Raw genomic sequence first — 12,106 nt, forward strand, 5'->3', positions numbered from 1 at the left:
CATCATCATCATCACCACATATAAACATATATCTTAACACACTTGGCTTGCTCAAATTGTACACATAAACTCCCTCCTAGATTCTTAAATAAAGCCAAAAGAACAATGTTTTCTTACATGACACTAACATCTCACATAGATTTCTCATCCAGAAAACATGTCCAGGGGTGGCCATGTTCGCCATCTAGCAAAGTACAATAACATCCAAAATCCACAAAACAGTGATATTTTTATTGGCTAACCAAAATGCACAAAATACATGTTGCAAGCTTGCCTGATGAGCTTCAAAGGCTTACAACATGTATTTTGTGCATTTTGGTCAGCCAATAAAGGTATCACTGTTTTGTGGATTACAGATGTCTCATATCTGTAATATTGATAAATGTAAAATCTGTGTTAGTTAGCATGCAAATGATTTTTCACGATGTTCTTTTCTTGGCTTTGCCTTAAGACAGTGAGTGAAGCCCTTAAAAAAACTAGTCTAATATGTTACCAATCAGCTTTTCAGTAGGAAAGGGAAAATGGAGAGAACAAGCGTAGCTCTTCTTCCTTTTTAACATCTTATTTGAAGGATTTAGCTTTGGAAATCGGAGTCCACATTTATAGTTCCAGCTATTGGTCTGGTTAAGAGGACCAAGGTGTCCAGGGTATGTTTCGTACTTTCAGTTCCCCTCACATCTAGCAATGTGAGGAAACTTGTTGTTGCATATGTAACTACCCCCGGCTATATCTGGACACTTCTTTTTCTTCCTGAACAGTTTTTACACATGCACATAGCATGAGAGAAATGGATTTTTTTTAAAAAAAAAAAACAGGCTGCAAAACACCTATTTCAGAGCAAAACTGTGTAAGCAACTGTTTCCCCATAACGTATGAGAAAATATTTAGTACTTTTTAGGGTGAGAATCTTTACTTATTTCATTTTCCCATGCAGCATGAAAAAATCCCAATGTTTTCTCTCCACTGGGCAAAATTAAGTGGGGCACTTTTGTTTGCAGTTTTTAAAATGATTATTCATATTTCAGGATAGAACCTGGTGGTTGGGTGGGTGGGGTAAACCCTCTATACTATGCTCAAAATGAGATGGGGGCAGTAATACAAAGAGCCAATGTTTTAATAAAAAATTGTTTTTGTGAATTTTTTGCAAAAATGCCCCTAAATGCAAAAAGAACCCCTGCCTTTTGACCACTGATCTTTTCTTTTCTTTTTTGACATGCTGCCTCCATGTACTAAGAAACCATTTCCCGTCGAGGATGAGAATGACTGTGAATATTTTTTATAACCCTCGTACTCAACACAATAAGAAATTAGTTACATGATTCTGCAATGATTTTCTATTCATATCACAGAACAGTTTGGCATTAAAGGAGGGCTACAAAATAGATATGATTCTCTTAAACTAATGTGGCAACAAATCTATACTGTTCCATAATCTTTTCCTGAAATCAGTGGCTCTTAGTTTCAAGTAAATGGGTAAGATCCAGACTGAAAATTGGCCTATTTGAAATCAATAAATCTTAAGGTAGTCATAATTTAAGATTGCTATGAAAAGACTGCTCCAGCCTGTGGGGGGAAAATGTCATGATCACCAAGATATTCCTTATATAATTTTGCATAGTCAGAAAGAGGAAAACTAGACACGAGTATATATTTTTCACCACCACAGTTAAGGGGCCTTGGGCATGTTACTCCCTCTATCTGCAAAATGGAAACAATAGAGTCCTAATTTAGAAATTTGCTGCAGAGACAGATAATATGCAAAGTAAATTTAACTAATGCTTACATTTTAAGATGTTTTACAATGTTTAATAACATTGCCATGTGGAATAGACAGATTTAAATAGAAAATACATAACTCATCTAAATTCTGAATACAACAGTACATTTTTAAACACAAGGTGGAACACAAATCCAGATACTAGAAGAGAAATTGTGGACTGAGCTCTTTGTTTTCAATAATTACACCTGAACTTTAAAAAATTTCTGTGCTGCAAAATGCAACATTCCCCAGAACTAGACATGAGCTTCCGGTTTGAAAGCATTCACATACTGTCAAAACACAACTAACTATAGCTTAACTAACCAAAAGCCTACAACATTAATTTCATGTGCCATGGGAGATTTGGACATTTGTTTCTCTAAGAATCTTCCTGCTTGCTGCATGGCAGGAAACTTTTCAAACTGAGTTTATCACATGGGATGAATCTCGTTCATAAACTTGATTTAAAGTGAAACCCTCCCACAGAAGTGGATTGTTTTTCACACGACATTGGGGGTTAACCTGAACAGAAATTAGAAATACCTCACAAAAGTGGTAGTTTTTCAGATGACATTTGCGTCAATGAGAAATAATGTGACATTAATCAGAAGGCAAAGTCGACAAAACCTGTTCCTTTTTTCCTTTCAGGAACTACCTGAAAGTAAAAAGGAGTGGGTTTTGTCGACTTCGTGTTCGGATTAATGTCACGTTATTTCTCATTGACACCAATGCATCTGAAAAACAACACGCAAAAGCGGGTGTTTTGTGGATTTTAAAAGCCAATTTCTGCACAGGATTTTACCAATTTGCTTCCAATTTGCCTCCTAAGAAATTTTCCAGACGCAATCTGTGATATTGTAAGAGGATCTGCTAAGAGGTGGTGGATGAGTAATCACATGGCCAGTGATTGCTGCACTTCTCCACTTGGCATATCGCATCAATATCTTTCCTAAGCCCAAATAACTGTTTGCTAATCCATTTCTCACCACGGTTTCATGCTAACTATAGTATTGTTAGCAAAGACATCACTGCAAAGCTAAAACTAAATCATATTTATCTTCAATGAAAAGGGAGTAGGGTGTTTTCATCTAGAGGAGGATGAGCTGTGAGGCTGTAGGGTAGTCCCAACATGCAAACCATGATTTGACAATTGGGTTATACCTCTACTGAGCCATTCTTAAAATTATAAAACATTATAATGTTAAGTATTTAAAATATAGAATAAACTGAAGGTTGAATTGTGTTCTTAAAAAATAAACCATCACTAAGCATGGTCTCAACTCAGGGTGACATTATGGCTTTCCCATTTTTCTGTTCATATAAAAGTGCAATTTCCCCCCTAAGGTCAATGATTTCATTATTGTAATTATGCTTAAATATCACTGTCATATATATACATATATAGGACTCGGAAAGGAAAAAAAATCCTCTTTTTAATCAGCAGCCCATAAACAATTGCTCTCTTCAACACACAGTCAAAGCCAATTTACACTTCACGTGGTACTACAAGTACATTGACATTGCTGTTAATCACACAAAATGTGATTATGGGATGTGTGTCTCCAAACACAAATGAATGCTACAGCCACTTGCAGCTCCCTGGTCTGTCTCATTCTCTGTATGTTTGGGTATGCACATCTCTCCTTCACAGTTTACATGTCCCTGTGGGTACAGTGCTGTTTGCTGTTGTGAAGTGTTAATCAAATGAATAGCCTTACTTTTAAAGGCAGCTAGGGGCATTAATCAGTTCTTTTCATATTTGTGTTGCCCCTAATTCTGTATACCAATTATAACTCTCCATGGCCCATAGAGCTACTCATAGGGCAGGTTATCTTTAATTGACACTTTTTTCAAACATCATCATTATCACATATTTCAGAAAGCACATGAAAATAATGGTTTCAAAAGAGCTTCACTGAAAAACAGTTCTGAATGCAGAGTGCCATTTCTTTTGAAACGTATTTCTCTGAGATCCGGTAAAGGGGGAGAAAAGCGTAAGTAATGCTTAAGAACGCTGTAATATTTAAACAAAATACATACATACATACATACACACACAGAGAGGAGAATTAACTAGGAAAGAATGATTAGTAATACAAACCAACCCTTGGCTCATTGAGTGAAAAAGAAATCACCATGCAAACCATCAGCAAGCAAAGGTCAGAGGTCGTTAGAGGCTCAGAAAAGGGGTTTCCCATATTGTCCCTGCAGCAGAGTCACAGTTTCCAATGATCACTTTTGTGACTATGCAACTTGGCTTATATTACTAGCTGCAACATCACAAAAATGACACTGGCAACCGCTAATTAGCTGGCAAAATAAGAATTTGACCATTTTTAAAGTGAGCAGTGTTAGTAAATGCCATTGCACACAGCAAGCAGTGATAGCATAATATATATTTTAAGCAAAGCCCTCACATGTGATGCTAATTATCTTTTAGCTTAGCAGCGTCGCTTTAAAGTGTAAATGTGCTCCCTCTGGGCTCAAGATATATTTAATTACACATTATCAGTGCATGACTAACAAGCTAGTCCAGAGTTAAAATGCCTGGTCTATTGTTCAAAATAGTATTAGGATTCTATAGCCATTCAAACTGACCAGTGTTTTGAGGAGGTGGAGCTTCACCTATTGAGCAGTGCATTTTGCATGAGTATTTTAAGCTTACAGAATGAAGAAAAATATGTCTGCATTCATCAGTTGATACATGAGCACATAATATTTCTGATAATCAAGAGCTTTTAATCCCCTAGGTTTAATTCACCTTGTCAACACAGTGTCATCCAAACTCTCTATAACACAAAAGAACAAGAGAACAACTTTGTTGCTTCCAGATCTCACAAAATTTGATTCAGTAAAAATGAAAAATACACAAATCTAATTCAACAGACTCTGGAACAAGGTAATTTTGGGAATCCAAGTTTTCTTGGTGATGAGTTACAGTAACAGAGGGTTGGTTGTGTATATTCAAAGCTTCACATCTATATGTATGTGAGTATATAAATATACACACATATACAAATATGTATATATACCTTTGTATATGCACATCATATACACATCATGTTGGATGCAAACCAAAACATAGACATCTAAAAAGGATGGAAATCACACTTAGTATCACATTAAGAATCTTTACTTGTCTTGAGACTTATTCTGGGGATTTGCTAAACATTAAATATAATGTCTATTTCTCAGGATTCTGATGAAACAGACTGAGTCTACTGAAGCTTATGCTACCAACTTCTTTCTCTCAATTAGTTTCTAAGATGATACAGGATTCCTTTGCATCTTTTTGTATTAAATATAATGATTCAGGGAGGCTATTTATGAGAGCAAGTGTAGTGTAGTGTAGTAGTTTGAGCATTGGATTAAACTCTGGAAACCAGGGCTTGAATCCCCACTCAGCCATGGAAACCCACTGGGTAACCTTGGCCAAGTCAAATTCTTTCAGCCTCAGAGAAAGGCAAAGGCAAACCCTCTCTGAAAAAATCTTTCCAAGACACTCTTAGGATAGGTTTGCCTTAGGGTCACCATAAATTGGAAACAACTTGAAAGCACACAACAAATTTATGATACACTGCTGCAAGAAGAAGAAGAAAAGTAGTAGGAGGAGGAGGCCAAGAAACAAAGGGGCTCAACAGATGGGAAGAAAGGGGCGTCGAGATGCCCTGGAAGCAGGCCATGGCAACCACACGGCATGGCCTGTGCATGGCAGAAAAAGAAGCGATCATGTGCCATGACGATGCCCTTGTGCGTCACATCATTTGGGCACGTCATCATCATGTGCCCTGTGCAAATGGCGGCATGCCAAGACGGCACCGGCAGCGCACAGTAGGGCTTGGGAGCATGCGGACACCCTGCTCTACCGAGCCCTTCTTTCAGCTCCAGTCTGTACCGGACCCAAGATTTCTGAAACATGGGTTATGGGATGTGAAGGATTTCCTTCATTTAAATTTTACAAAACATATAGAATGGCTCTGTATTTTTTTAAAAATAGAAGAAACTTTTATGGTAATACCTGGGATAGCTTTTAAATGCAAGTGTCCCCCATTCCAAAATCAAAATAAATTAGTAATACTTTTAAAAATGCATGTGGCTATCTGGGAATAATATCTATGAAACTATTTGTAGGTTGCAATTTTAATTACTTTTAAAATCAGCTGGATTTTGCCCATTCCTCTAGGCTCTTGTACCGTGGAACCTTTTTATTCCCTATAGGATATCACAACAGATCCAATGGTCTGTGGATTTTACTTTGAAGTGACTGCACCAAGATTCATACTTGTCAGATATCAGTGCTGGTGTTCTGCATATAAGCAAAACCTATGGTTGAGATAAGCAAAGGTCTGCTGGGAGGACAGTGAGTAAAAGAAACAATGTAACAGATGTCAAGTCCTATAATACTGGCACATAAAAAAACATAAACAGTGCATTTGGATCAAGACTATGTTAAACACCCTTAGACCTTTCTTTGTTGTTTGTTGTTAACTGTCCTTGAGTTGACCCTGACTCGTAGCAACCCGGTGGATGAGACACCTACAAAAACCCCTGTCTTCCACTGCTCTGCTTAGGTCTTGTAATTTCAGTCTATCCATCTGGTGTGTGGTCTTCCTCTCTTTCTACTACCCTCCACCTTTCCTAGCATTTTTATCTTTTCTAATGTCTATTCGCGATGTGGCCAAAGTATGACAGCTTGAACTTGATCATCTTGCTGCCAGGGAGATTTCTGGCTTTATCTGCTTAAGGACCCATTTGTTTGTCTTTTTGTCTGTCCACGATATCCTCAGCACTCTTCTCCAGTACTACATCTCAGTTCGCAGTCTGGGGGTGCTTCTGGACTCTTCGCTCCACCTTACATCTCAGGTGGATGCAACAGTCAGGAGCACTTGTTATCAGCTTCGGCTGATACGCCAGCTGCAACCCTACCTGGGCCGGGAGGACCTTGAAACGGTGGTACATGCTCTGGTAACCTCTCGGTTGGATTTCTGTAATGCGCTCTACATGGGGCAACCCTTGTACCAAACCCGGAAGCTTCAATTAGTGCAGAATATGGCAGCTAGGTTAGTCACTGGATGCCCCAGGACTAGCCACATAACACCCATTCTGCAAGATCTTCATTGGCTGCCCATTCGCTTCTGGGCCCAATACAAGGTGTTGGTTATTACCTATAAAGCCCTAAATGGCTTGGGCCCAGGGTACTTGGAGGACCGCCTCTCCCCATATAACCCACCCCACACTCTCAGATTGGCCGGGAAGCAATTGTTGAGGGTTCCTAATACGAAGTACATCTCGACTGCACAGAGGGCATTTTCCATCTCGGCCCGGCAGTTTTGGAACTCTCTTCCCGGCGAGCTCCGCTCAGCTACCTCCCTTGACCTGTTCAGGAAGAAGCTGAAGACCTATCTCTTCCAACAGGCTTTCCCCCATGCATTGTGACATCTGTTCTCCCCCCATTACACTGGCACTTTTAAGCTAGTTTTTGTTGTGGTTTTTAATGTTTGCAATATTTTTATCGTGTTTTTAAATCGTGTTTTAAATTTGGTGTAGTTTCGTGTGTTTTTATGATGTGGATACTGTTGTAAATTGTACATTGTTTTGTGCTCTTGTTGTAACCCGCTTTGATCTCTTTTGGAAAAGCGGGCTATAAATAAACAGTATTATTATTATTATTATTACATCTCAAATGAGTTGATTTTCTTTTTGTCCACCTTCTTCACTGTCCAGCTCTCTCACCCGGACACATGGTGATGGGGAATACTATGGCTTGGACAATTCTAATTTTAGTGTTCAGTTGTATATCTTCACATTTTAGGATCTTGTCTAGTTCTTTCATTGCTGCCCTTCCTATTCCTAGTTTTCTTATTTCCTGACTGCAGTCTCCTTTCTGATCAATGTTTGATCCAATGTATAGTAACTCTTTAACTATTTTGATTTCCTGTTTACCTAGGTTGAAATTGTTAGTATAAAATGTTAGTTATGAAAAGTTGTTGTCGTGGTGGTGATGGTATGTCTTCAAGTCATTTCTGACATATGGTGACCCTAAGGTAACCCTAACATGGGGTTTTCTGGAGCTGAGAGTGACTTGCCCAAAGTCACACAATGGGTTTTCATGGCTGTATGGGGAATCAGACTGTGGTCTGCAGAGCTGTGATCCAATGCTCAAACCACTACACCACACTACTCCCTTAAGAAAACTTAGTCTTGTTGACTTAAGTGGGAACTAAGAACTAACGGAACCTGTGTCTTTATTTAGGATGAACGCCTAGCACAAATCAGCATGCAAAGAACCATTTCTATGGGAAAATTATAAGCCATACAGACTAGTCACTTTAAAAAAAGCTTGTCATGGTACATTGTTATAACATAGTTCCTATGTGTGTACAAAAAGTTACTTTACAGAACTCTATGAAGATGTTTTAAATGATAGACACAGTTTGCACATCCAATAGACCGGTGTAAGGTTTCAGTCAAATTTGCTAGACAGCAGCTTAGTTCACCTTAAGAGTGCCAGTAGTTTGTAGCATGCAAGACAGGGCTTAGGCACAGTGGAGTTTAGGAATCAAATCAAATAGCTGAAATAGAAATAAAGAAATACTAATCCTCAAACTAATGCACTGCTTTAGAACTGGAGAAACAGTAAAAGGAACTCAAAAAGTTTTATCAGGAGAATTGTGTCCTTGGGGAAGCATAGGCCAGGATACAATTCTGTCTTCCTAACAGTTTTTGTACCCATTTAGTTGCAGCCTGGAGGGCTGTGAAGAAAAAGGAACTGAGCAGACTAGTAAGTAGTTGTCACCTTTGCATCTTTGGAAGGACTTGGTAGGGTTTTTTAAAAATCCACCCCTTCATCATTAGAATGCTTGTCCAAACAAGGTCTCCCTCCAAGGGCTTAACCCTTATCAGGGTCCGACTAAAATTTGATGTTCTTCTCAAACCTTTCTTGCATCATGTATGTATGTGTGCATTCGCCTAGCGAAATGCCCATGTATTCCATAGGGTTTTCTTAGGCAAGGGATTTTCAAAGGTGCTTTTGTCATTTCCTCCTTCTAAAATGTAGCCCACAGCACCTTGCATTCATTGGTGGTCTTGTATCTCAGTACTACGCACTAAGTACTAAGCACTCAGTACTTGCTAATTAGCTTACTTGCTGTTCACCGCTATGATCTTTGGAATAGCGGTATATAAATAAAACAAATTATTATTATTATTAGGCAGAGTTGACCTTGCTTAGCTTCCAAGATCAAATTAAGATCTAGTGCCTTTAGTGTATTTAGGCATCCTGCAACCTACAAACGAAAAATTGGTGTGTGAGGATCTATACTGCTAGATGCTTCAAAAGCAAGTCAAGATGGCACTGATTTCACAAGCTAGACACAGAGGTGCATGGTGAATGGACTCTGTATATATAATATAACTATAGGCATGCATTCTGATGTTGCAGTTTTATTTCTTGAAGAATGCAGCTTCACTATCATGCTTATCGTACACACTAATTTAACACAAACAAGTACCTAAGCAGGAATGCAATTGTTTGCTTAAATTCCAAGTTAGCGCATTAATGATAGCACTAAAAATTCAGGATGCCAATAATCACTTACATACAGAACTCTACCTGTAAACTCAAATAGTTACTGCTTTATGGAGCTGTACAGATGGGTAGCATGCACTTTCCCCTTTCCTGGCCCGATCGGGGCTGCAGCAACCCCATGCCACGGCCCTGATTCTGCCTCCAGAGAGTGCAAAAAGGAGCCAACAAAAGTGGCTCCTTTTTGTGCCCTCCAAGAGGCATCATATCCACAGTGGCGCAGCTTTATGATGCCCCTTCGGTGCTGCATCATGTGGATGCAGCACCGGAGGGATGTCATCATGGTGCACACCAAAATGGAGCTCTGGTGGCGGGGTTAGGGCATGCAGCGTGTAGACATTGTGCCCTAACCACACCCACAGGCCGGCACAAAGTGCAGGCCTGTACAGGCCCTATGTTATGCTTTATAACATAAAGCAGTAACACAACATACAAACTACTCCAGTGATTTAGAGTTGGGTTGTTATGAGGCATTTTGTCTGTGACATTTTAAAATGGAAAACCATCTCAGGTATCCATTTTGAAATCTGAGGCAGGCATTGAGACAGGGTATTATTAATTTATTGCAGTCATTTGTGAAGATGGCAGTATCGTGTCCTGATAACTTTACTAACTTTAAGAAGTACTTTTATTTTTATGTATTTATTTATTACAACACTTCTACCCTGCTTCAGATCGGCATAGAACACAAGCAATTTAAAACACTTCCAGATAAAAATCATAAACAGTTTAAACAAGATAAAAACCTATTAAGCATAGCAACAATTAAAACCACTTCATTACAACATTTTCAAACCATGTAAATGTATACTTTTAAATATTAAAGCATTAATTCTTTGTGGTTTTACCTGCGGAAATCCAGAAGGGACCTTGTGGATGCAGGAACTTTCTGGTCATGCCAGGTAAGGAAATGGAACTGTGTCACTGTCCGAGTCTCATTAGTTTGAAGGTTTTTCAAGTAAAAGCTTCTCACAAGGAAATCTTCACACCAGATGTGTTCAGAGACTAAATTTACCTATAGTTAATATGAAAAGTACAAAACTAAATAAACAAAGAATACAGTATAAACGCATCAAATGTTGTATGCATCAAACCAACAGTCCACTGAGAATAGCTTTCATTTCAAACAATGATACATCTGGCTAAATATCGTTTAGTTACATGTTATGATGAAGTATGCTTTTTAGAAATTGTCCAAACATTTCCACAGTCACTGGGATTTACTTATTTTTAGGCTGAATTATTTGTGATAATTGGTTGTGATCAAAATACAGTTATATAGTCAATTAAGCATAATGGATTGGGATAAGAGTTTGAAAATTAGGTTTGAAAATTAAGTTGATAATGTTAATTATTATAAATTGAGAAAGCAATTCTCTGGCTTCAACACTAATAGCTGAATATGTTTAATTCTGTAAGTTATTGCTGACCAAGTTAAAATACTGGTGTGGGACCAGACCATGGGATGAACAGAGAGTGGCATGGAGTTGTTACTGTTGAACTTAGGGGTAGACATTTTGTTGTTAGCTCCTTCCAAAGCACTCCTTTGATACTTTTTATGCCCACAGACTTCAAAGGCCATCATAGGATTGTTGCCTGGGTATGGTGGGAGTCCAGGGTGTCTGGAAACTTTCAAGACGGAGAAGGTGGTCCCAAAGCATGGATTGTTATTTTACAACCTCTTCGTTCACTTTGCAACTTCTTTACATCTCCCTTTTCTTTCAACGCACACCAACACATAAAGTCTTTGATTTAATTCCAGACAGCTTGAAGCTTTGGAGAACTATCATCATCTAGAATGGACAATACTAGATTAATAGGACCAACTTTACATGGTCCCAGTATTGAGTAATGCCCTTGCAATACTTGAACAGCTGAATTACCTTGAAAATGATGCATGCACACTGTGATTAGTTCACTCAGTTTACAAATAGGCTTAAATAAAATTAAATCCTATTAAGGCTGCTCAAATGCAAATACTCAGCCTTAAGTTGGTTGAAAATGAATGGTGTGTAAACCTGCCTTATGCAAACATGTCTTTATTTCTTAGTGTGTTTTAAATGTGTACAATGTAGATAGATCCAGAATCACTCCTGCAGAAAAGATTATTGGCATGTGGATGTATTGTATAGTCTGCATGCTTGGTTGGGGTAGTATACAAATCTGTATTATCCACATGGGAGGCCAATGTGAGTTTTTATACATGCTCCTCTCTAATATTGCTAGGTGTGTTGTATCCTCAACTGCTGAAATTATATGACACATATATACAGAAATGTACGTAAACACAACAGCTTTAGAATGTGTTGATTTTGTGATGGTTTCTACACAATTTAAGAAAAAAGTACATTTGGACATACATTAGTATATAGGAATTAATTGTTAAACACTGAGTCAGATTCCAAAGATTTTAATGTAACAGCTGAACAAATTACACTTTCAGCAAAGCAGTGGTCAAGATGGAAATGCCAGCTACAAACTATCCCAAAATTTCATTAGAGACATCTTCATTAGGTAAAATGAAATTCTAAATGTATAAATATATAGCTGTTGTGATGGTCAAATTACTAGAAATGGAGACTTCTTAAGACATATTCTTTTAAGATTTAGACACTAGGTACAGGGATCTTTTACATGGGAGGCTACATGGCCTGGCAGGAGAACAAAACAGATCTGCCCTAAGTTGCTTTGCAGAGGTTGTTGCTGCTCTTTGGTGTATCCTAGTTACATACATTTATAGGTCTGAACTGAAAAAACAACAT

General features: G+C 38.3%; 1 protein-coding gene across 1 annotated transcript in view; it reads right to left on the bottom strand.

Moving 5' to 3' along the window:
* Positions 1-12,106, bottom strand: part of PTPRN2 (protein tyrosine phosphatase receptor type N2) — a 532,969-nt gene that overhangs the window by 26,613 nt on the left and 494,250 nt on the right. Inside the window, exon 17 of the mRNA XM_042474222.1 lies at positions 10,193-10,359. Coding sequence (XP_042330156.1) covers positions 10,193-10,359 — 167 coding nt within the window. The remainder of the gene's footprint in view (positions 1-10,192; positions 10,360-12,106) is intronic.

Source organism: Sceloporus undulatus, chromosome 6, assembly GCF_019175285.1.
Source record: "Sceloporus undulatus isolate JIND9_A2432 ecotype Alabama chromosome 6, SceUnd_v1.1, whole genome shotgun sequence".
Taxonomy (NCBI): Eukaryota; Metazoa; Chordata; class Lepidosauria; order Squamata; family Phrynosomatidae; genus Sceloporus; species Sceloporus undulatus.